Below are 26,355 nucleotides of genomic sequence, written 5' to 3'. Positions count from 1 at the left end.
GAAAAAAGCCACCCTGCCTCACCGAGGCTCCTCTATATATAGTGCAGTCCTAACCCCAGTCTGAGAGTCTCCATGGTGGAGCATATATACTATATAGCAATGTATAAACTAAGGGCAAGTATGCCTGGAGAGAGCCTATTTCTCCTTAAAAGCACAGACAAGTCTGCATGATGTCATCTCGCCTGCATCTCTGACATGTAGATCATGCTGGAGTGCAAGGTAGACGCGAATAGTGCAAGTTCTGTCTGTTGTTTTTTTGGTGGTAGCCTATATGCTGTTTTATTTTCCCCTTTCCTGTCGTGTCTTTTATATCCCCTACATGTGTGCCCCTTAATTGTGGGACCCCTGGGCCATGTTTTTCTCTCTCATAATGGTTGCGTATTTCATGCCTGCTTCTCTATGAAGTAGTTCTGAAGGCAAATAGTTGGAAGAGGATTTAAGTGTTTTTTATACTTCAGATATATATATGTGTTTTATAGGCGTGCCTGAGCACACCCTAATCACCTTGTTTTTGCCGCAAACTCCCCCTGCTGAACACCCTCCCCCGCAGCCCTACCTACTTCCTCTCCTGCAGGGAATATTTTGGGATGGACAGAAGGTGAAAGGTGCTGGTAAATATGTAATTTACTGACCCCTTCCTTTTCGGGATCTGTAGTAATCACTCACTGTGTTCATTTACGATTGAAGCATGGTAAACTGTGTTCCCTATGCTTCAGTTTGTGAACCGGAATCCACTCAGCACAGATCACTTCTCATTTGCTAACTGTCCAGTGCAGCTGAGGCTGCAGAGAAAGAAACTGGAGAATCTGTCCTCAGTCCCTTTCTTTGTCTCAAAAGTTTAGACCCCTGATATTTCACAAAAGCCCCCCAACAGGGCTCCTAAAAAATGAAATAAATAAAAACAATACAAAAATAAAGTTATAAAAACTACCAACACCTTCTGCCCTACTGACACTATACTGCCCTGTACACACGATAGGATTTACTGACAACAAAATCCATGGGATTGTTGGCTTAAACTTTTCTTGCATACACACGGTCACATAAAGTTGGTTGGAAATTCAGAGCGTCAAGAACACAGTGACGTACAACACGTACGATGAGCCGAGAAAATTAAGTTCAATAGCCAGTGCTGCTCTTCTGCTTGATTCCGAGCATGCATGGCACTTTGTGCATCACAATTATGTACACGCGATCGGAATTTCCTACAACGGATTTTGTTGTTCGGAAAATTTGAGAACCAGATTGGAAAATGTGTGATGGAGCCTACACACGGTCGGAATTTCCGACAAGGTCCTATCACACATTTTCCATCGGAAAATCCTATCATATGTACAGGGCATAACACCTATACTACCCACACCTGCCACTATAGCACCTATACTACCCACACCTGCCACTATGCCCCCTATACTACCCAAACATGCTACTATACCACCTATACTACCCAAATCTTCCACTATACCACCTATATTACCCAAATCTTCCACTATACTACCCCCAACCTTCCACTATACTATCCAAACCTGCAACTATACCACCCTATACTACCCAAACCTGACGCTATACATTACTACACCCTATACTGTACCCCCCTGACATCCCCTTTACTGTCTCCCAAATCTGCTGTACTGTGCCCTCCTGCAACTATACCACCTATACTACCCAAATCTTCCACTATACCACCCTATACTACCCAACCCTCCCACTATACTAACCCAACCTTGCACTATACTATCCAAACCTGCCACTATACCACCCTATACTACCCAAACGTTCCACTATACCACCTATACTACCCAAACCTGACGTTATACATTACTACACCCGATACTGTACCCTCCTGATCTCCCCTTTACTGTCTCCCAAATCCACTGTACTGTGCCCCCCCCCGTACTGTGTACAGTCATACATAAATACAGGCCTTAATAGGCTGGGAGAGGCAATGTCTACAGGAAAGGGGATAGTTTCAAAAAGGAGTGAGAGCAGTGTGTACAGGGAAAAATAGTCTGTGTATATGGGGTGGGGGGGGGGGGCAGTGTGTAGAGAAGGTTGAATTTAATTTGGGATAATTCCCTGGTTATGTGTATTTGTTGTTTATAATCAAACTCAAAAGCCACACCCTCTCCTTGCCACCACGCACATAGCGTGCCACAAGTCACCATCTCCCTGGTAGGGGCCCTAGTGCATCACTTTGCCCAGGGGCACATGATGTTATTAAGATGGCCCTGGCTGAGGGCTCTTTAAAGGAATGCTGAGGTTTTCAGGACACTATGTACATCAGCCTGCTGGCTCCTCCCACTGGCTATAATCGATCTGTATTGCATAGAGAAATACAGAGATCCAATGATTTAAATCACTGGTTCTAAAATAAGGTATGTAATCCAAAATGAAAGGTTTTTATTAAAAATGTTGTTGACATGTTGACTAGGGCATAAATGAGGAAGCAAAGAAAACAAAATATAAGCAGAATAAACTTCAGATTTAAGGAATTACCCAGTTAATTACCAGAGAAATTCCATTTTAAAAATTTATTTGAATGTGTGTGCATTCCACCCATCCATAGCACATGTAATGAAAACCAACCAGTTTTTCCTTCTTTCAAACATCCATCAAACCATACAAATACCTGAACATACATTGTATATTCACTGGTAATTTCCATGTCTGATACACCTGCATAGGGACCTTATCTATGACTTCACATAAAATACAAGTATTTGTTCCAGTGTTCTCTCACCTTGACACCTTTATCTACTTTTCTTCAGGACACCACAATCTTTGTTTAGGCAATTTTCCAAGCTGGGACTGCAGTGATGGCCAAAATATGTCACAGTGATGTAAAATATGGTGGTGCCTGTGCTTTGGCTGTGTGTACAAATATTTGACATAGATCAGCTCCTGCTACAATCTCTCTCATAAGATACTACAGAGTTGCAGGATGATCAGTTAGGTTGAGAGGACTGCCTCCTGTTTGCCGTAAATAATGGTAATTAAATATGATTAAATATTAAATACGTGCACTCAACTTCTTTGGTCGACCATGGTTAGGCCTGTTCTGAGTGGAACCTGTCCAGTTAAACTGCTGTATGGTCTTGGTCACCATTCTGCAGCTCAGTTTCAGGGTCTTGGCAATCTTCCTATAGCCTAGGCCAGTGATGGCGAACCTTGGCACCCCAGATGTTCTGGAACTACATTGCCCATGATGCTCTTGCTCTCTGCAGCATAGTTGAGCATCATGGGAAATGTAGTTCCAAAACATCTGGGGTGCCAAGGTTCGCCATCACTGGCCTAGGCCATCTTTATGTAGAGCAACAATTCTTTTATTCGGATTCTCAGAGAGTTCTTTGCCATGAGTTGCCATGTTAAACTTCCAGTGACCAATATGAGAGAGTGAGAGGGATAACACCAAATTTAACACTCCTGCTCCACATTCACACCTGAGACCGTGTAACACTAACGAGTCACCTGACACCGGGGATGGAAAATAGCAAATTTGGGCCCAATTAGGAAATTTTCACTTAGGGGTTGTACTCTTGTTGCCAGCGGTTTTAATTAATGGCTGTGTGTTGAGTTATTTTGAGGGGGCAGAAAATTTACACTGTTATACAAGCTGTACACTTACTACTTTACATTGTAGCAAAGTGTCATTTCTTCAGTGTTGTCACATGAAAAGATATAATAAAATATTTACAAAAATGTGAGGGGTGTACTCACTTTTGTGAGATACTGTATATATAATTTATTTAAAGTTTGCAGAAATACATAAAGGACTACAGAATGTCTTTGTTTTTATATGCATTTTTTACAGGACTACAGTATATATGTATATTGTAATAATTATCAATAGATGACACAGATCCCCAAAATGTGTTGACTCTTTTGAAAAAGTCCAACTATATAACTATTTATGCTGTGGTATATTACATTTCCTTAAGCACAGGCATTGCCTATCCTGACAGAGTACAGCGATTGCATTCCTTTTGTATCACCTCATCTGTAAAAAGATGATGGAATTTTTTTTTTTTTATCATTCCCCACGCTATTCAAACATAATAAAGAAAAAGGGTAACAAATTTTATATTAAAGCGGCGTTCCACCCAAAAATAGAACTTCTGCTGTCCGGATCCCACCCCCCCTCCGGTGTTGCATTTGGCACCTTTCAGGGAGGAGCAGATACTTGGCTAATGCAGGTATTTGCTCCCACTTCTGGCGAAAGATCACCTCAGTATCTGCACTGATCTACGCCATGTACGGCTCCTCCTCCGTCCCCCCCACTGTCTTCTGGGAGACACACAGATCCCAGAAGACAGCAGGGACCACTCAGAGTCTTGTGCATACGCAGTAGGGAACAAGGCTGTGAAGCCGCAAAGGCTTCCCTTCCTGATTCCCTTACTAGCAATGCCGTGCTTCTACCCGGAGCCAAGGGGATGGATCGGCTTCGGGTGAGGACATCGTGGGCGTCCAGGACAGGTTAAGTGTCTTTCTTTTAAAAGTCAGCAGCTGCAGTATTTGTAGCTGCTGACTTTTAATTATTTTCTTTTAGGCAGAACTCCGCTTTAATGTTAATGCAGATCTGTTTTCAGGTTAAAAAAAAAAAACAGCTTTCAAGCGCAACAAAATCAAGGCTGTTTGCAGATTCTGTCAATCAAAGAATCAATTTAAGTTTGTGGAAAATTGCTCTGATCACTTTCATTTTTACTACGCTTATCAGGCTTTAAATTCCTGCGCTGAATGCCGCTGGTCCTGTGCTAAGACCTGAGTTCCAGAACCCACTGATATGATCAGAACTAGTATTCTAACCTGTCCAATCACTTTTTCCTGTCAAGAGAGGTCAGGACCAACCTGACTGAGAAGTATTTGGTGATGGTTGTCTAATGTTTATGACCAGCTTTATACCAGCAGGTCTACAGGAGACTACCAAAGCTGGCCATACACTGTAAAGCCCCATACACACTATCAGATTTTCTGCTGATTTTTGTCTTCAGATTTACCAAAACCATGTAGTGCAAGGGCCTACCTGATTGCATACACATTGAAACTCCTAAGGCTTGACCTCATATTATATGGTTTTGGTAAATCTGAAGGATTGAAAAATCGGCAGAAAATCTGATGGTGTGTATGAGGCTTTAGATTTCTTTCATTCATCCTGCTGGGTGAGCAAAAGAGGTCTTAAAGGGGTTGTAAAGGTAAACATTTTCACCTCAATGCATTCTATGCATTAAGGTGAAAAAACGTCTGACAATGCTGTCCCCCCGTTTTACTTGCCTGACCCCTCGAAAGTCCCGCGCTTACCTCCGACATCCTCTTCGCCGCTCAGCCTGGCCGTTGATTGGCTAGAGTGGCTGGATTGAAAGCAGCGTAGCCATGTCCATCACATCCTATGAAGCGGCGCGCCGGGGGGCAGGGGCCAAGGGATACAGTGAGCGCCTATAGCCCCCGGCTGTATCACGGAAGCGCGCCCGCAAGTACTTCTCACTATGCGAGGGAGCACGCATGAACGTGAGAAGTACTTGCGGAGGGAGGCCGAGACAGCCGCCGAGGGACCCCAGAAGACCAGGTTCAGGGCCAAAACAACGAGCTGCACAGTGGAGGTAAGTATAACATGTTTGTTATTTAAAAAAAAAAATTCCCTTTACAACCCCTTTAACAGATTTTTCTAACCCTCCCTGCTGGGCTGTTGTAGTCTGATGTCAGAATACTCGAACAGCGAATGCATCTGATTGGATGCACCTGCTGTATGGAGCATAATTTTCCAGCAGGCTTCATCGACAAAAGTCAAACGATCGTTTTTTGGGACTGGTAGGACCACCAGTTCACCCTTTTCACCAGGAACTGTGCAGTGTATGGTCAGCATACTGGCTCGTTCACACCAAAATGCGGTGCGGGAAACTCGCATTTTATGTGTGTTTTCCACAATGTGTTCAAAGTGCACTAAGTGTGTGCGTTCTTCTGAACACAGATCGCAAACACATTGCATTTGCCTGCACCGGATTAAATGGTACCGCAGTGTGTTTGTAAATAGTAGTGCGTTGCTTTTTGCATGATCCAGTGCAATTTCAGCCCATTGAAATGAAAGCAACCCTGTGCTAGTCAGGTGTGAAAAAGCCCTAAAACCTTTATTTAGCATAAATACTCTACATATGTATAGGGCAGCACAGTGGCTAAGTAGTTAGCACCTCCACCCAGGAGCACTAGAGTCGTCAGTTTGAATCGCAACCACTGCACCACCTACCTGGAGCTTTCATGTTCTCCCTGTGCCTATGTGGGTTTCCTCTGGGTAATTCCTCCTGCACTCCAAAAACATGCTGATCGGTTAATTGGCTCCTGTCTAAATTGGCCCTAGTATGTGTATGTATGAATGTGAGCTAGAGACCTTAGTTTATAATCCCCATGGAGGTAAGGACTTATGTGAATGTATAATATATAAATATAAAAGTGCTGCATAAATTGACTGCACTACATATAAGTATCAGTAATAAATAAAATAAATAGTGATATGGACCAGTTTAGCCAGCTTGTCCTTTTGTAGCATTACTTGTCAATATATATTAATGTACTTAACAAATCGATAGCTATATAAAGGAATTTGTACATAGTGACTTTGGGAGAACAGTTCCAAATATTGAGTCACTAATGAAGACTTCTGCTGATATCTTGGAGCTGGATGTGGAGGTTAGTTTTGTTTTTTTGGTTTTCATCTTCTATTTTGTGTTGGAAGTTCATGTTTATATAGTATGTTATCAGACAGCAAATGCAATTCTAAATCTACTTCCCTGTTTAATTGCTGTTGCACTGCATTCATGGAATTGCTGTAGATCACAAAGTTTTATTTTCCACCATTGTTTTTCTGGAATCACCTGTAATAAGGTTATGCCTTGTTCAAGCAGTTTTGGTTTTCAGTATCTCAAACATGCAATTATCCTTTGAGTATATTTGAATAATACACGTTTTATCGGCATATTCCTTTAGCCCCGGTTCACACTATTGCGATGCCAGACATCGCATGTAATGCGTGGCGCACTGCTGTTCACGTTACATGTGATACCTGTGCGGTGCAATGTCAGCCATACAGATAGTATGGGTGATATCGCACCGCATTCGGGGCAAACACGCACAGGACCCTTTTTTCAGTTCGGACCAGAATCGTAACGCACGTGTGTTCACACATATGCGATCCGATTCATGTTCGATCTGTCAGTTCGCACTGCGATATGCGAGCTGAAATGGGGGTGTCGTTAACATATAATGACACTCCCCAGCAGTTTGCATATGGCAGTGTGAACTGCCCTCATGCTGGGTGCGATGCGGGAACCCGCAGTTGATTCGCAGGGTTCTCGCATCGCAATAGTGTGAACCGGCCCTTATTTGCGTCAAAGAATTACAAAACCATACAAGCAAAAATAATTTAGTGTTTTTTTATAAAAAAAAGTGTTACATTGGGTCCATTAGATAAAGTACAACATCCTTTATTTGGTAACGTACTGTACGTTCTATAAAACGCCTCTGACTATCCATAAATACCTCCACAACTATCAGTCTTATTTTTAATGAAATGAGAAACTCTCGCAGTAAGAAGAACATCCTGTAAAATGTATACTGCTGCAGTTATTAGCAGAAAGAAAAAAAAAAGTTCTGATTTCTGCTGTAAGATAGGCAAAGATCGTTATAAGAGATAACAGGCAGGAAGATGTCTATGTTCAAGCAAGTAGTAAGAGCATTAGGACCAAACTGCATGTCAGGGTAAAAAAAAAAAAAATACATATTCAGTACATCTCTGAAATTACTGCATAATTGTTTTATCCCTATAAAATACTGCTGAAGAAAATAAAGATGGTGTGTGTGACATGGGTTACATGGCTGCTCCATCCCTGTACTGACATAGACAAAAGAAGGGTACCTCCCATGGGATTTTGTTGCAGCAATTGGATTAAAAAACAATTGGATTTTTTTTATGAAAATAGGAAAAAAAACGTTTTTATTGAGCACAAAAACAACTACTGTACATACAATTTAAAAAAATATATAAGGCCTAGTCTAGACAGTCCAATTCCTTGTCTATTTCACAACGGAATGCAGAAAATTATGTGCTAAGTTACTATATGTAGCCACTAAAATACACAACGTGTTTTGACTAAGTCTAGCCTTCCTCAGGGGACAGCATGGTGGGGATTTACGTAATAGACTAACTAGATTCAGAGAGGCTATGATGCGCTTCAGGGGTCATAGACAGGAGGCTGACTCAGAAGCTCAAATGTAGTCATATACGGGCGGCCACACCCAGAACCAAACTTTCATACATAGCCAGTTGTTGGTAGATATGATCATGCAGCAAATGCTGGAACTGATTATAAATGAGTGTACGTATGCAAGTAGATGGCTTATGTTTAGAGAACATTAAGCTCCATATGGGCCTTCAAACTGTCCATCATGGTGAGTGACCCTGACTACTATTGGGTCATTCAGCATGATGGACAGTTTGAAGGCCCATATGGAGTTTAATTTTCTCTAAACATAAGCCATCTACTTGTAATACGTACACTCATTTAAAATCAGTTCCAGCATTTGCTGCATGGGCATATCTACTAGCAACTGGCTATGCACGATGGTTTGGTTCTGGGTGTGGCCACCGGTATATGACTACCTTTGATCCCCTGGGAGCTCCTGAGTCGGCCTCTTGTTTGTGACCTCTGAAGCGCATCACAGCCTCTCTGACTCTAGTTGGTCTATTGCGTATATTCCTGACCCCTTAAGAAAACTAGAATCAGTCAAAACGCATTGGATATTATGGTGGCTAATAAATAAAAAAAATATAAACTCAGCACATGTTTTTACATTTTCTGTATTCTATTGTGAAATAGACCAGGATTTCGACTGTCTAGACTAGGCCTTAAAAAGTATTTAAAAAATTTGTATGTAGTTATGTTTTTGTGCTCAACTTTTTTCTATTTTTATTGGAAAAAAAAATCCAGTTGTTTTTTTAATCCAATTGCTACAACAAAATCCCACAGAAGATATCCTTTTTTTGTCTATAAATTACTGCTAGTACAAAACGATCTGCACAAAATCCAGTTAGCTTCTAACTTCCTGTTTGGGCTGACAGCAAAGGGTACTGTCAGCACTCTGCCTATCCTCACCTAGCTGTCCCAATCCACATGCATACCTTAATTTCATTCCCAGCAAAACAAAGCTGCTTCCTTAATTTCCATGAGCCTGTCCTCCCACTGGGATGACTTACTAATACTGGAGAGTGCAGAATCCGGTGCAGCGCTGCATAGAAATGAATCAACTTCCATGTTTTTTTTGGAAAAGCTTATATGAACAAACTGAAGTTAGAAACGTAGAAATTGGCTAACATGCAGAGCTGCATCAGATTTTCCACACTCCAGTTTTAGTAAATCAACCCCTGTGTGTAGCGAAAAACCTCTTGGAAGAAGTAGTTCTGGGAGTGGGCCGATGTCATTAGGAAGTGAGCTCCCAGCAGCTACTCCTGCAAGAATTTTATTATCTATGTATTGATGTTACAGGGACTAATAATAGCTGTTTCTAAACAAACAAGTTAAAAGAAAACAATATTGGTAAAATGTGCCCTAGAAGGGGTAAGGAGGTATTAAACCAAAAACCTAAAAACAAAAAATGTATTAAATTGCAGCCTACCAATTCTTTAAAGTGGATGTAAACCCCATTCATGGAATTTGACCAGGGCACAGCTATCTGTAGTGTTTACTTATCGCTCTCCAAAGCCCTAAGTCCCGTGTCTTTCTGCTGCTCGGTTCTTCTGTTAACAGCATGATAACTTCTAACAAGCTCTCCGACAACAGAGATAAAACCAGCCTGACATTTGTGTTGGGATGGTGCATAGAAATAGATTAGCAGACAGCTGGTCTATTCACAGCACAGCTCTGGGTATGTGGAGTGGGGGTACGTGCCATCCAATCAGCTGTCACACAGTGTAGGCCAAGAATCCACACCCAGTGCTGAACAGGAAGAAAAAAAATCTCTAACACAATGTGCACTTCCTAAACAATCTAGAAAGTTGAAGACAGCAGAAATACATGTAAAACTTATGTAGGGAGATTTGTTTCATCCCTGTGTATCATCTGAGACCGTTCACATCACTGGGTATGTATGAGGGTTTATATCCACTTTAAAGAGGTACAGCCATAAACCATATGGCTGTACTTCTCCTGTGGATCACAGGAGTGCAGTTCATTTTGCGCGCCTGTGACCTATTTTCAGCAGACAGCGAGCTGGTCCAGGCTTGAGCAAGATCACAACACTGGGGTTGGGATCCGCCCACATGCCTGGACCGGCACCATGACTCAGCCTCTCAGCGAGCCACCCCCTCCACAGCCCAGCGCTCCAGTGAGCGAAGAAGGGGCAGTGCAGAGAGCTGTGACTGACAGTCACCAGCTCTCTGTTTGTGGAGCAGTGACAACTTAGCGATCTGTGGTGCTAGATCGCTTGTTTCTCAGTATTCGAGCCAGCAGGGGACAGATGCAGGATTCCCCCAGGTAAGTATAAATCTGCATAAAACCCAAACCCTATACTTCTCTTTTAATATGATGGCTGTATTTGTTTTCTCTTTTTAGGCTTTTTTGCTTTATTTTCTAGTAGCCGTTAGAGGGTTGGGACAAACCATTTACCACTGGCAGGGGAGCTTACAATGGTCAGCCTTTATTCAATTATAGAAAACCTTCATTCCAAAGGAAAAAAACACGATTGCTGTTTCTGCTTAAGCTGGCCATAGATGGATCGTTGGCTGAACAGAAAACAAACGGATTTCTCCATCCAGACAAGCGCGGGGAATAGATTAACTCTACCCATTGAGATATTGTTTTCTGACAGCAGGAACTCTCCAGCTGAATTTCAATCCATATGTGGTCACTGCACCTTAACATAAGTTGATCTATGGCTGGCTATAGATTATTCTATAGCCAATTGAAAATAAATAAATAAAACGGATTTCCCTTCCACACATTGAAGGTGGATGGAGCAGTTCTCCCCGCTGGACTACTGTGTTCTGCTGTACCAGTGGGGCTCCTCCGCTGTCAGAATACACTGATCAGCACTGCAGCCACTGAGAACATTTTTCTTACATTCCCCTTCAAAAGAATTTGATTGTTAAGTTGGCCATAGATGAGCCAGTTCAGCAGGGACAAGATGAATTTTGATTGATCTACAGCTGTTCCCGCTCAACAGAAGTCGATCCAACGATATTGCAAAATTTTTCTTGATCAGTGGGCTGCAGCCATTTGACTACAGCGCTGATCAGTATATTCTAACAGCGGAAGAATCCCCGTTATCTGAATGTAATAGCGCAGTAGGAGAATGCCTCCATGGCCATAGATTCATTGGGTTCTTTGGAAAAAGACCTTGGTCAGTGGGCTGCAGCCATTTGACTACAGCGCTGATCAGTATATTCTAACAGCGGAAGAATCCCCGTTATCTGAATGTAATAGCGCAGTAGGAGAATGCCTCCATGGCCATAGATTCATTGGGTTCTTTGGAAAAAGACCTTGGTCTGTATCTCTATTATTTATCCTCTATAAGTCCACTTTGGAATGGAGGCCTGTTTTTAGGTAGCGCCATTTAACCCGATACTATTTTAGCATGGCCATAGATTCGCCAGTTCAGCAGGGACCAAATCGATTTTGATTGATCTACAGCTGTTCCCGCTCAACAGAAGTCGATCCAACGATATTGCAAATTTTTTTCTTGATCAGTGGGCTGCAGCCATTTGACTGCAGCGCTGATCACTATATTCTTACAGCTGAAGAATCCCTGTTGTCTGAATGCAATGGCGCAGTAGGAGAATGCCTCCATCCACCTTGAATGTATGGATGGGGGGAATCGTTTTTTTGATCAGCCCACTGGCTGTTTAGTAAAACAAAAAAATTAATAATCTATGGCCAGCCTTAGATTGACTTCTGTGGAGCGCTCACACATGGATCAAAATTCAGTCCATCCCTACTGAGCCAGCCTTGTTTTGATCCATCTATGGCCAGCTGTACCTGGAGTTCAGCTTCAATTTGTTAGTCAAGTTCATCCAAATCTGTTCGTTTAAAGCTGGGTATACACGTACCAAAATTTGGCTAATACGTCAGGAAATGGCTACATTTTAGAACGTGCATATAATGACCAGTTTCTGTTGAACAGTCCTGCTGGAAATTCAGCGCTCAATCAGTGCTTGCAGCCAACGGATCTATGTATTCTGACAGGAAAGTGTCCTCGCTGTCAGATTACAATGAAACAGGGATGATTCTCTCATCCAGCTCAAATGTGTGGATGGGGAAATTTGCATCCGTTTTTTTTTTTTCCCATTCAAGGGTTGAATGACTAATGTATGGCCAGCTTAAAGTGGAGGACCACCCTAAAAAAATAAAAAATGTTAATAGTCTTAACAAAAAAAAAAATTTAAAAAATAAAAAAATTTGGGGAAAAAAAAATATGTTTTTACTCACCAGAAATCCCTGTTGCAAGGCAGTCTTCCTAATCTGCACCTTCCTATTCCGCCGCGCTGTTTCTTCAATTCCTCCTCCTCCTCAGCGAGCGGCCCCGTTGTCTTCTGGGACACGTGTGTGTCCCAGGAAACAACGGGGCCATTCACAAAGCACCGCACGGCTCACGCATGTGCAGTAGTAACCAGGCAGTGAAGCCACAAGGCTCCACTGCCTGATTCCCTTAGTTAGGATGGCAGCGCCGGCAGCCGATCCAATGGACAGATCGGCCTCGGGGAGGCTGACATCACGTGCTCACTGGACAGGTAAGTGTCCTTATTAAAAGTCAGCAGCTACAGTGTTTGTAGCTGCTGACTTTAAAAAAACAAAAAGGGCCGGAACACTCCTTTAAGACTGGAAATGTGTTACTGGCTAGATCACTAGGTTAAATAAAAGACAAAAAGCTATATATAAAAAAAAAAAAAAAAAAGAAGGCGACCAAATCTAATGACTGATGAGCTGCAATATATTGTATTACTTTTTTTTTTTTTTTTTGGGCTTAATACTGCTTTAAATTTGGGTACTGCCTGGACATGCGCTTTAATTCTCACCAGATGGCAACACATGCAGCACTATTGACCCTATGTAGATGAGTAGACTGTAAGTTAGAAAGAGGTATATGAAGCTAGATTAATATGTTGCTGCCGACGTGCAGATTTCCTGCTGTTGCTGTTATTATACACAGTAAGGTGAGGAAGAATCTACAGGTGTAAAAAAGGGGAAGTAGAAATCACAGAGATTATGCAGCACCTGTCCTGTTTTGTGTAAGCCTCTTCCTGATGCTGTTTGGGTGTTACTATGGTTGGTGCTATACAAGCTGTTGTTAATGCAGAGCTTAAAGTGATAGTAAACTCCTGCATTTGATTTTTATTTACAGGTAAGCTTATATTAAAGCTTGCCTATAGGAAAAATCAATATCTCATAAACGTGCACTATTTAGGCGATATTCCAGTGAACATCAGCCAGTGACGTCACCGCCGCATATGCTAGGAAGGAAGGAAGACCCGGTGAAGATGAAAGCCTCTGCAGTGGTGACAGCGCGCCGCTGGAGGGCTTAGTTTCAAGGGAAGTCTTTCATAATGTGCTAGTATGCAATGCATGCGTGCACATTATGCCTTTGCCTTGCAGGGGAAATTTATTTATTTTTTGTTAAGTTTATTACCACTTTAAGGCTCTGTTCACAGGGAGAATAACTGATTCTGCCCAGAATCCCAAATCTTTCTGCAATAATGACATAAAGCACCACACATGTTCAGTTGCCAGTGGCACTAAAATGTGGTGCAAATCAGCCACACGATAAATTGCGCAGCAATTGTGGTAAATGCTCATAGCTTTTCCCCCAAAGGAAGCTCCTGCTCCCTTTTTAGCTGACTAGCTTTGCGAGTTGCGGTTTTCATGCACTTCCCATGCAATTTATCACCTGGCGTTTAGATGCCATTGAAAATGAATGGCACCTGAACACGCATGGTGCGTTTTTGTCATTATTGCAGTGTGGTTTGGGATCGTGGGGAGAATTGCAGTGATTCTGCCCGAGATCACAAAATACCAAATGCGATGCTGCTAAGCCAATCGAAAATTACCTCATTGAAGTGGAAGTCAATGCAACACATCATTGTGGCTTACATTTTACAACTTTGTTCTGCAAACATCTCATTCCATTAAACTTTAAACTGGTTGTAAAACCTTAAGCTCCATACACACTATCAGTTTTTCTGTTGAATTTTTCCTTCAGATTTACCAAAACCATATAATATGAGGTCAAACCTTAGGAGTTTCAGTGTGTATACAATCGGGCAGGCCCTTGTACTACATGGTTTTGGTAAACCTGAAGAACAAACTCAGCAGAAAAACTGATAGTGTGTATAGGGCTATACGGACCACTTTGACCTACAGGTAAGCCTCGATTTAAGGCTTACCTGTAGGTCCAAGAAATATCTCCTAGGAGATATTTGCAAAAAGACAGGCACCGATGTTTACGGCGCATGCACCGTAGACAGCGGTGCACTGAGCATGCCGCTGCTAAGGGCGATATGCCGTTAGTGGCGGCTCCCTTGCGCATGTGCCGGAGTGACGTCATCGCGGCTCCGGCCAATCGCAGTGCCGCAGCCACGATGCCCGGAAAGATGATGGACGCTCCATGGAAGAGGTGACAGTGGTGACATCGCTGGCTCCTGTGTCAGGTAAGTGACATATAATGGGCTACTATGCGATACATAGTAGCCCATTATGCTTTACCTTTGCAGGGAAACAAAGAGGAAGTAACACCCATCAGGGTTTACTTCCTCTTTTAATCTGCTTATATTTTGCCTTCCATGGCTTTTCTTTCCACCCTCCTGAACATGCTAATAAAGTTTTTAAATAGAACCTTTACATTTTTATTATGTACCTTATTTTAGACCCAGTGATATCACTGGATCTCTTTGTGTGAGGGCTTACCTAGATTGGAGTCCATGTTGCAGAGATGTACGCTCACCCTTGCAAATAGATACAGCCCACAGTAACAGATAAGCTTACCTGGGCTGTGAATCTGTGTACGGAGGCTTGACAGGAATTTGCCAAAGGATTGTCCAGGTAAAGCCGTAGTCAGGAATTCCAGAAGACAGAATAAATGATATACAAGCCAGGGTCGGTAGCCGGTGTCAGTCTTGGAACACTGTAACCAGGAACATAGGAACCTTTGGCAACAAGAGACAATGAACTGACCAAGCCCTCAGAGTGAGGCAGTGTTTTATGCCCTAGCTGATTAGTTAACCTGCCACAGCTGATCCAAGAGTGACCGGTATAAACAGAATTGCCCACAGTACTAAATGCAAAACTAGGCATGGCTGGAAAGCAGGCAGAATAGAACTGAGGTGTGGCTCAGAGGCAGAGAAGCAGGAGCAAGAACAAACAGTCATAAGTTCCACACCACCTAGAGCCACTTGGGGTGTGACCACGCCTGGCCATCTAAAAGACATGATAGGGACCGTGACACTTTGCTTCTCTGTGCAATGCAGACAGATCACGTCTGGTGGGAGTGGCCACTAGGGTGTCGTCTATAGCTTTCTGAAAAGAATCGCAGCACTGTGCTTTAGTACTCTTCTGAAGAGTCCTCAGCTTTGATGCAAGCAGTGGGCTGTTTTAGGCAGTAGTTGTCAGCCTGCAAGAGTAGGCGTCCCTAAGCAGGCTGCATTTGTCAGGCAATGCCCGCATGTGATGCTGGGATAAAAGGGGTGGACCAGGGACAGTCAAGCTAGGGAGGAAAGTGCTAAATGATGCTGGATGACCACCAGCCAGGAAATGAAGCAAACTCTGTATGACTTGCTGCAGCTTCTAACGCACTGTGAACTGTCACAGTATGCAGTGAAATTTGAGTGCGCAATTTCCAAACAGGAAGGGAGACTGTACACGTTTAAGAATGAAGGTTCAGCTTTAAGCACTGTCCTGATCTAGGTAACCATTCCTGTGGATTGTGGTATTGGCATTACAATAAAGTGGAAAAGATTCTGCCATTCCTGGTGTCGCCACAGATCAGGGTGTGTGCTGGCGATGGGACACATCGATGACCACCTCCACCTCTCCCCACGACTCTCAGTCTGAGCTGTGCTGTTCAGGGAAGAAGAGGCTAAAACCTTTGCTCTCAGAAATACTATTATGCCCCTTACACACAGTCGGATTTTCTGATGGAAAATGTTCGATGGGAGCTTTTTGTCGGAAATTCCGACCATGTGTAGGCTCCATCGGACATTTTCCATCGGAATTTCCGTCACACAAAATTTGAGATCTTGTGTACACAATTCCGACGCACAAGTTCCACGCGTGCTCTGAATCAAGCAGAAGAGCCACACTGGCTATTGAACTTCATTTTTCCCGGCTCGTTGTACATCACGGCGTTCTTGACGTTTGGAATTTCCGACCAACTTTGACCATGTGTATGCAAGACAAGTCTAAGCCAACATCTGTCAGAAAAAATCCATGGATTTTGTTGTCGGAATGTCCAATCGTGTGTACGGGACATTAACCACTTTCAGACCGGACCATTTTGCTGGTCAATGACCAGAGGTCTTTTTACAATTTGGCACTGCGCTGCTTTAACTGGTAATTGCGCGGTCATGCAATGTTGTACCCAAACAAAATTTGCGTCCTTTTTTTCCCCACAAATAGAGCTTTCTTTTAAAGGTATTTGACTGACTCTGCGATTTTTATTTTTTGCGATATAAACGTAAAAAGACCGCAAATTTTGAAAAAAAATATTTGCTACTTTTTGTTATTAGAAAAATCCAATAAACTCAATTTTAGTCATACATTTAGGCCAAAATGTATTCAGCCACATGTCTTTGGTAAAAAAAAAAGTCAATAACTGTATATTTATTGGTTTGCGCAAAAGTTGTCACATCTACAAACTAAGGTACGTTTTCTGGAATTTACGCAGCTTTTAGTTTGACTGCCTATCTCATTTCTTGAGGTGCTAAAATGGCAGGGCAGTACAAACCCCCCCCAAATGACCCCATTTTGGAAAGTAGATACCCTAAGGAAATTGATAAGAGGCATGTTGAGCCCATTGAATATTTTATTTTTTTGCCTCAAGCGATTGAATAATGACAAAAAAAACAATTTTTTTTTTTTTTTTTACACAAAGTTGTCACTAAATGATATATTGCTCACACATGCCATGGTTATATGTGGAATTGTACCCCAAAATACATTCTGCTGCTTCTCCTGAGTACGGGGATACCACGTGGTCGACTTTTTGGAAGCCTAACCGCGTACGGGGCCCCGAAAACCAAACACCGCCTTCAGGATTTCTAAGGGCATACATTTGTAATTTCACTCCTCACTACCTATCACAGTTTTGAAGGCCATAAAATGCCAATATGGCACAAAACCCCCACAAATGACCCCATTTTAGAAAGTAGAAACCCCAAGCTATTTGCTGAGAGGCATGTTGAGTCCATGGAATATTTTATATTTGGCACAAGTTGCGCGAAATTTACAAACTTTTATTTATTTATTTTTTTTTTCACAAAGTTGTCACTAAATGATATATTGCTCACACATGCTATGGGCATATGTGAAATGACACCCCAAAATAAGTTCTGCTGCTTCTCCTGAGTACGGGGATACCACATATGTGGGACTTTTTGGGAGCCTAGCCGCGTACGGGGCCCCGAAAACCAAGCACCGCCTTCAGGCTTTCTAATGCCCCGTACACACGAGAGGGATTAAGTCTGACAGACCTCCAAAGGAGTTCCGCCGGAGTTTCGACGGAGTTCTGGCGGACTTTTCGACCGAACGGACTTGACCACACACCATCACACCAAACTCCGACGGAGTCGAACGTGATGACGTACGACTGGATTCGACGTAGGAAGTTCATAGACAGTAGCCAATAGCTGCCCTAGCGTCGGTTTTAGTCCGTCGGAGTAGCACACACACGAGCGAATTTTTCGAAGGGGACCGGGTCCGGCGGAGTTCCGTCGGGAAAATTTGAAGCATGCTTCATTTCTAAAGTCCGTCAGACTTTTGCGAAGCTAAAGTCCGTTGCAGCCCACACACGATCGGATAGTCTGACGGACTTAGTCCGTCGGAGTTTGGATGTCGAAAAGTCCGCTCGTGTGTACGGGGCATAAGGGCGTTACAGTTTTGAAGGCCATAAAATGCCAAGATGGCACAAACCCCCCCCCCCCCCAAATGACCCCATTTTGGAAAGTAGACACCCCTAAATTTAGGGGTACACTAGTGAGACTAGGTAATAAATGGCGGGTGCCCTGAAACTATAAAAAAATAACTAGCCAACCAGCGTCACCTGTAACAGTTATATGGTGATCACTGGTGAAAGAGTTAACTAGGGGCCAATCAGGGGGCTTTATGCGGTAGTATATGGGGGTCCCTGGCGCTATAGAAAGCTGCGGCGAACCTAAATACCTACCTGCCTAACTAGCGTCACCTGTGACACTAATACAGCGATCAGAAAAACGATCGCTTATTAGGCTGGGTTCACACTGGAGCGATGCAGGAACGCCACGAATCCGCGGCGGGTTCCCGCATCGCATGCCTCCCGGCGGCAGTTCACACTGCCCTATGCGAACTGCTGGGAGTGTCAGTGAAATGTTAATGACACCCCCAGATCAGTTTGCATATCGCAGTGCGATCTGCAAACTCGGATCGCATGGTGTGAACACCCATGCGATCCGATTCTGCTGCGGACCAAAAAAAGGGTCCCGTGCGAGTTTGCGGCAGGTGCGACGCGAATTCAGCCATACTATCTGTATGGCTGAACTCGAATTGCACAGAGATCGGATGTGATTTGCACTGCAGTGCGGTGCGAATCACATCCGTTCTCATAAACCGCTGCAATGTGAACCCAGCCTTAGTGACACTGGCGACGGGGGGTGATCACGGGGTTAAACCTTTATTGGGGGGGGTTAGGCGGGTACCTTAGAACTAAAGGGGGCTAACCCTAACTGCCCTAACAGTTATTACAGTCACAAATGACACCCGCCGGGTGATCAGGGGGTTAAACCTTTATTAGGTAATAAATGGCGTGTGCCCTGAAACTATAAAAAAATAACTAACCAACCAGCGTTACCTGTAACAGTTATATGGTGATCACTGGTGAAAGGGTTAACTAGGGGGCAATCAGGGGGCTTTATGCGGTAGTATATGGGGGTCCCTGGCGCTATAAAAAGCTGCGGCGAACCTAAATACCTACCTGCCTAACTAGCGTCACCTGTGACACTAATACAGCGATCAGAAAAACGATCGCTTATTAGGCTGGGTTCACACTGGAGCGATGCAGGAACGCCACGAATCCGCGGCGGGTTCCCGCATCGCATGCCTCCCGGCGGCAGTTCACACTGCCCTATGCGAACTGCTGGGAGTGTCAGTGAAATGTTAATGACACCCCCAGATCAGTTCGCATATCGCAGTGCGATCTGCAAACTCGGATCACATGGTGTGAACACCCATGCGATCCGATTCTGCTGCGGACCAAAAAAAGGGTCCCGTGCGAATTTGCGGCGGGTGCGGCGCGAATTCAGCCATGCTATCTGTATGGCTGAACTCGAATCGCACAGAGATCGGATGTGATTTGCACTGCAGTGCGGTGTGAATCACATCCGTTCTCATAAACCGCTGCAATGTGAACCCAGCCTTAGTGACACTGGCGACGGGGGGTGATCACGGGGTTAAACCTTTATTGGGGGGGTTAGGGGGGTACATTAGAACTAAAGGGGGCTAACCCTAACTGCCCTAACAGTTATTACAGTCACAAATGACACCAATGCAAAAAAAAATGCAATTGGTGTCACTGTGACTGGGGGGGCAGGGGTAATTGGGGGGGTGATCGGGGGGTGAAGGGGGGGTGTGAGTGTGCCTGGCATGTTCTACTGTGTAGTGTCGTGTTGGTGCAACTCACCGATCCTCTCTCCTCGGTGCCGGAACGAAAAATACCGACACGGAGGAGAGATTACATCACTTCCTCTGCCTGTGTTTACATTACAGGAGAGGAAGTGATGTCACGGAGCATTTCCATTCGTTGGGAGCGATCGCGAGGGGGTGGCCATGAATGAATGGCCGCCCCCTCTTCCCGGATCGCTCCCGAACGAATACTGACCGCCGCAGGCACCGGGGGGGGCCCGATCGGGTCCCCCACCCGCGGGAAGGCAGGGACGTAGAGGTACGCCCATATGCCTGCCCGTGCCATTCTGTCGACGTATATCGTCGTGCGGCGGTCGGCAAGTGGTTAAAGTGTTACTAAACCCATAAGCCTGCATTCATCATATCTTTGTCTCCTACAGTACAAAGAACAAGGAAATGAAATTATTTTAGTAAAAATAAACTGCTAAATACCTTTTCTCATCAGCAGTACATAGCAATCAGGTGACTTCTGTCAGTGTCTGGTTAAAGCTTGCGGGAGGCGTTTTCATTCTCTCCTGATTGACCTATGAGGCTGCAGGACCCCTGATCCTCTGTCTGTGTAGACGGTGCTGATTGGCCCTGTGCTGATCACATGCACCCTCCCAAGAAAAAAAAAAAAACTCTCTAGCAATACACACCAAAATGAGTATGTGCAGAGTGCCCCCAAGGCTCTGTTCTATCAGGAGATAGATTGGGGACAGTGGAAGAAGTGGAGGATCAGAGAAGACTGGATCAAGAAACCTTTTTAGACAATGCACAGGATTAACCCCTTAGGTTCCACAGCGAGTATAACAAGCATGCTTTACTGCATATACAGACTGATTTTACTGTGGGGGGGAGGTTAGTAACACTTTAATGGCTTTTAGTACTTATCAATTAGTGTTTTTTTTTTTTTTTTTTTTTTTTTTTTTTAACTGCCTGGTCACTTCTACAGAACAACTTGAGCGGGTACTTATGTGAGTAAGCTTTATGGACTAGACTGGAAAATCTGGTTCTGACAACTGCTAGTGCTATATAATTGTTCTCTACACACATAACACCCCTGAAAAGTCACAAACACGCAGGTCATCATAAACAGCTTTTCAAAATTTCTCAAGCAGATAAAGGATTGAAAAGGAACTGCTTTGCCCACATCCTATAGTACATTCATCTGGTTATAGCACATAGGTGAATTTTACACTTTACTCCAGCCACAAAAATCTTAATGCAAATATATTCATAAATAGCCACAAAGGATATAAATCCGTTTTGTGTGCACCAAACGTCTTTGCAAGCCCAGATGTTACCTTGTAGAAATAGCAGTGACATTGCCACTGTGTGCTGTACATAGCCTGTGCAGTTAGCAGAGCTGTGGGAGGGACACACCTTCTTAACTATGTCCAGTACTGGAATATGCAACATTTGTTCTGACATTGCTAGACAGGTAGATAGTAGTACGTAGGTTATGGCCCTGAAAAGACTAGCCTTGTAGTTTTGGGCTTTACCACTGTTATACTGGTGCTATTTGGCTGTTAGCAGGGTGCTTTTCACCCCCGCCAGCGGCCGAATGAAGGGTTAAAAGCGCCCGTGTTGCTATGCTGCCGAAGCGCTTTGCTGGTGCTTTGGCTGCGCTGTCCATTCAATACAATGGGCAGGGGCGATGGAGGAGAGCAGTATACACCACTCCCGCACCGCCCCAAAGATGCTGCTTGCAGGAATTTTTTTCATGCCCTGCTAGCACACCGTTCCAGTGTGAAAGCACTCGGACTTTCACACTAGGGTGACTTGAGAGGCGATTTACAGATGCTATTTTTAGTGCAAAAATGCCTGTAAAGTGCCTCAGTGTGAAAGGGGTCTTGCCCATTAGTCCACCGATCTTTCCAGTGTATATTTTTAGCACTGATCACTGAATTGGTGTCAATGGTTCCCAAAAAGTGTCAGTTAGTATCAGAATGCCTGCCACAATATCGCAGTCCTGCTATAAATTGCTGATTTTCGCCATTACTAGTAAAAAAAAAAGAAAGAAATATCCCATAGTTTGTAGACGCTATAACTTTTGCGCAAACCAATATGCGCTTATTAGGATTTTTTTTACCAAAAATATGTAGCAGAATACATATTGGCTTAAATTTATGAAGAAATTTGATTTTCAATTTTTTAAATTTGATGTTTTATAGCAAAAAGTGAAAAATATATATTTTTTCATAATTTTCAATCTTTTTTTTTGTTTATACCACAAAAAATAAGATGCAGTGGTGATCAAATACCACTTAAAGAAACTTTGTGGGGAAAAAGGGATATACATTTATAAAAGAAATGGGTTGCACAACCGTAAAATTGACAGGGTCTCGAGATGAGAAGTTTTATTTGAATCAAAGAAGCCAAGCACAGCTACGGAGTCTCGGAGAGAGTGTTGCCTAATGCATTGTCACAGATCAGGTCCTGTTTAATCAAGTAGTTGTAACAACCATAGGAAGGAGAGAGGGGGCAAGAAAGTAAGGCAAGTTGAGAAGGGTGTAGATGGAGGAATAAGGGCGGGACACACAAGTCAATCATGGATGGTCATAACACTAGCAAGTTGTGATCAATATTTGCCAATAGGTGTTGGTTGACACATGGCTTTGGCTGCCAGGTGGTTAAATATTGTGAGTCGTAATATGTGTGTCTATTGCGACTGTAAAACTGTAACATTAACATCTCACCAAAGGATGACTTCTGCCCACAATGCGCTTGTAATAGAGGCACAAATGTAGGGGGACCCCCATTACAAAAATAAAATGGCGTGAGGTCCCCCAAAATCCATACCAGACCCTTATCTGAACATGCAGCCGCACTAGTGTGAACCTAGCCTTAAAGCAGTAGTAAACTCTGCTTTTGAACTTGTACCGACAGGTAAGCCTATAACGATGTTTACCTATGGGTATAATGAATATTTCCTAAACTTGCAGTGTTTAGGAGGTTATCACAATGGAAGCAGGCAGTGATGGCACCGGCGCATGTGCACTGCACTCTGAATTGACAGCACACTGAGTATGCCATCAGTTGGGAGCGCTGTGCCATGGCTGTGACTCCTGTGTACATGCACAGGAGTGATGCCATCATGGCTCAGCCATTCAAATAGCTAGAGCCTGCGAACCCAGAAGGAAGACCAGGTGAAGATGGAAGCGCTGACAATGGTGCCTGCATGCCGCTGGAGGGCATGATTTTAAGGTAAGTCTGCCACTTGTTTAGCTGTGAGATTGCTGTGGTAACACCGCTGGGTTGAACAAAACAAAAAACGAATAGTGTGTACCAGGCTTAAGCTAACTAAAGGTCTGTTGTTTAGCATTAGCCTAAAGCCTGGTAAATACTGCAAGGTTTTTTTTTATTTTTTTTATTCAACCCAACGAAAAAAGCTGCCAGATTGGCAGATCGCCATACCAACACATGTGATGTTGTTGCAGCGATCTCCCCTGCTGTGCTATTGTATTCTGACAGGACCTTCCCCTCCCCACCAAAATACACTGATCAGTACTCGCAGCCATTGGCTGTAAGCACTGATCGGATGCTGATTTTCCAGAATGTCCCATCGGCAAAAGCCGGTTGTTAGTCAGTCATTTGATTTTTAGTTGCTTAGTCACTCTACAAAAATTGCTAGCAGTTGGAAGTAGCTATCAATCAGTGTAGCATGTTATACTAAATGGCATGTAGTAGCCTGTGCTAATTGTATTTACCCTTTGATTCTTCCTTCAGTCTGTGGACGTGGACTGGCCTCCTGCTTTGGATGACTGACGACACTGTTCGGTGGAGGATTGCCCTGAAGTCCAATCTTGCAGACACAGGCGGGACACTGCAGTATTATTTGGATCATGTTGATCTGCTTTTTATTCTTTGGCAGCTTAGTAGCATTCTAATCATTTTATGTTCTTATCCTGTGATAATCATGAACAAGGAAATAAATAATTTTACTGCAGTGGAAAATCCAGTATCACTGTTGCATTTTTGCTATAATTTCAGATAACATTCTCTATGGCTCTATGTTTTAAAGCCCCTACTGTATCTTCTTCTGAAATGCTCCTTGAAGATTCCTGAAACCTCATGCTGCGTACACACGACCAGACTTTTCAACGAACGGACTTGGCCACACAAAATCACACCAAAGTCTGACGGATTTGAACGTGATGTACGACCGGACTAAAATAAGGAAGTTCAAAGCCAGTAGCCAATAGCTGCCCTAGCGTCTATTTTTTTCCGTCCGGACTAGCATACAGACAAACTAATTTTTCAACCGGACTCAAGTCCGTAGGAAAGATTTGAAACATGTTTTAAATCTAAAGTCCGTCAGATTTTTTAGACTGCAAAGGTCCGATGAAGCCCACACACAATCGAATTGTCCGACGGATTTGTTCCGTCAGGCCTAGTCCGTCAAAGTCCGGTCGTGTGGAATTAGGCTCCATGCGCACTGGCTTAAACGCTGCTTCTACAGGAGTGTTGTGTTCTGCCTGTAGAAGCAGCTCAATGTTATCCTATGTGTCCATGCACATTAGGATGATTATAGGCACGTTTTAAGCTTAACGCTCACACCATGGTGCCGAGACGTCAGTTTTTTTGCACACATTCTGCAAGAGCTCAAAAAGTTTATAAAAAATGTCTCTATGTGCCCTGTTCACACCACACTGTGTGGATTTTTTCTGCACAGGAATCTGCATTGTGTATGCAGTTTTCTGCATGGGGAAAAAACTGACATGGCATCAACATTGGTGTGAATAGGGCACATAACTGACACGCATGAAAACTGATATAAACTGATGTCTCTGCAAGTGAAATCTGCATGGTTTTCCCATCATTTTTGTCATGCACGTATGGTGTGAAAGAGCCCTTAGCCCTTGTACACGTGGTCGGAGATTCCGTCGGAATGCGTCCTATCGTACCGTTTTGTCGGATATTCCGACTGTGTGTGGTCTCCATCGGACTGTTTCCGTTGGAATATCCGACGGACCAACTTTTCCAACTTGCCGGTAATTTTCCGACAAAATGCTCCGATCGGACATACTCCGATCATGTGTAGCCTACTCCGACGGACAAAGTGCCACGCATGCTCAGATCAAATTCCTAGACCAAAGCTATTGGCTACTAGCCTGAACGTAGTCCCGCCATAACGAAATAACGTCATCACGTTATGTACAATCGGATTTTCCAACAACTTTGTCCAACTGTGTGTATGCAACATCACTTCCGGACCTCTTCCGGAATTAATCCGTCGGAATAACTCCGGATTTGGTTGTCGGAATCTCCGACCGTGTGTACAAGGGCTTAGAGACAGGGAAAAAAAAAACCCTCCTGGTTTGCGTTCCTGATTGGCGCTTTTTCTGTCAGAAAAAACACAAAACTCTCCTAAACTGCGTGCAAAAATGCTTTATATGCATGTTGTTTTTCTGCCAAAGGAACTGGCATTTTTTTTTAAGCCCAGTGTGCATGGAGCCTTAAAGCGATTTTGTAGAGGTTTTTTTTTTTTTTTTTTTTATTTAAATTTAACAAACATGTATATGCTTACTTGCTCTATGCAGTGGAATTGCACAGAGCGGCCACAAACCTCCTCTTTTTAGGTCCCCTGCCGGTACTCCTGGCCCCTCCCCTCTGTCCAAAGCCTCCATGGGAAGCCGCCTCCCATGGGGGCACTCATGCGTGCTCACACCCGAGCCCCGCTCCTGCATCCATTGACACAGATAGCAGGACTCGGCCCTGCGCCCTCGTCACTGGCTTTGATTGACTGCACTGGGAGCCAGTGGCTCCTGGTGTCCCAGCCAAGCCAATCAGACGCAGAAGTGAAGGGAGAGAAGAGCTGCAGACGTGCAAGGCACTGGATCGAATGAGGGGACAGGTTAGTAAAAGGGGGGGGGGGGTAAGGGGGATGCTGACACGTAAAATTTTTTTTAGCTTTAATGCGAGGAATGTTTATCATTTACAGCCACTTTAAAGTCTTGTTTTTTGTTTAAAAATAACAAACATGTTATACTTACCTGCTCTGTGCGGTGGTTTTGCACAGAGCAGGCCCGGATCCTCCTCTTCTCTGGTCCCTCGCCAGCACTCCTGGCCCCTCCCTTCTGTTGAGTGTCCCCACAACAAGCAGTTTTTTATGGGGCACCCTAGCCGAGCTGCCCCCTCTACCAGGGCTGGGCTCAGCCCTTCCTTCTCTGAGCTGGCCGCTCAGCTGTCGGCTAATTGCCAGCTCCTAGCCTGCTTAAGATGATCTCTGCCTTCACCTTGGTCAACATCACAGAGATTATCTCCTGCTTTCCTGTTAAAGACTTGCTTGGCTAACATTCTTTCTGGCTCCAGATCCTGCTTGCTGTTCCACCACGCTGATCCCTGGATTCCTGACTTTCTGGCTTGTCTGAGTTTCCTTTCCGGTTACCGAACTTTGGCTATGTTTTGACTACATTTGTTCTATTTACTTTTATTATTAAACGAGTGTGATTTAACTGTACTTCTGTCTCGG

The 26,355-nt window shown here is 43.8% G+C and overlaps 1 protein-coding gene across 1 annotated transcript in view; it reads left to right on the top strand.

The window, feature by feature from the left end:
- Positions 1–23,837, top strand: part of PUS10 (pseudouridine synthase 10) — a 105,906-nt gene extending 82,069 nt beyond the window's left edge. The window contains exons 17-18 of the mRNA XM_077486061.1: positions 6,576–6,675; positions 23,610–23,837. Of these exons, the coding sequence (XP_077342187.1) occupies positions 6,576–6,675; positions 23,610–23,648 (139 nt within the window). The 3' untranslated portion in view covers positions 23,649–23,837. The remainder of the gene's footprint in view (positions 1–6,575; positions 6,676–23,609) is intronic.
- The last annotated feature ends 2,518 nt before the right edge of the window (positions 23,838–26,355 follow it).

This window comes from Lithobates pipiens, unplaced genomic scaffold (assembly GCF_037356315.1).
Source record: "Lithobates pipiens isolate NorthernLeopardFrog02 unplaced genomic scaffold, aLitPip1_a1.2 Scaffold_18, whole genome shotgun sequence".
NCBI classification, from domain to species: Eukaryota; Metazoa; Chordata; class Amphibia; order Anura; family Ranidae; genus Lithobates; species Lithobates pipiens.
The sequence above is the reverse complement of the archived record's forward strand: the minus strand, read 5'-3'. Positions and strand labels throughout refer to the sequence as shown.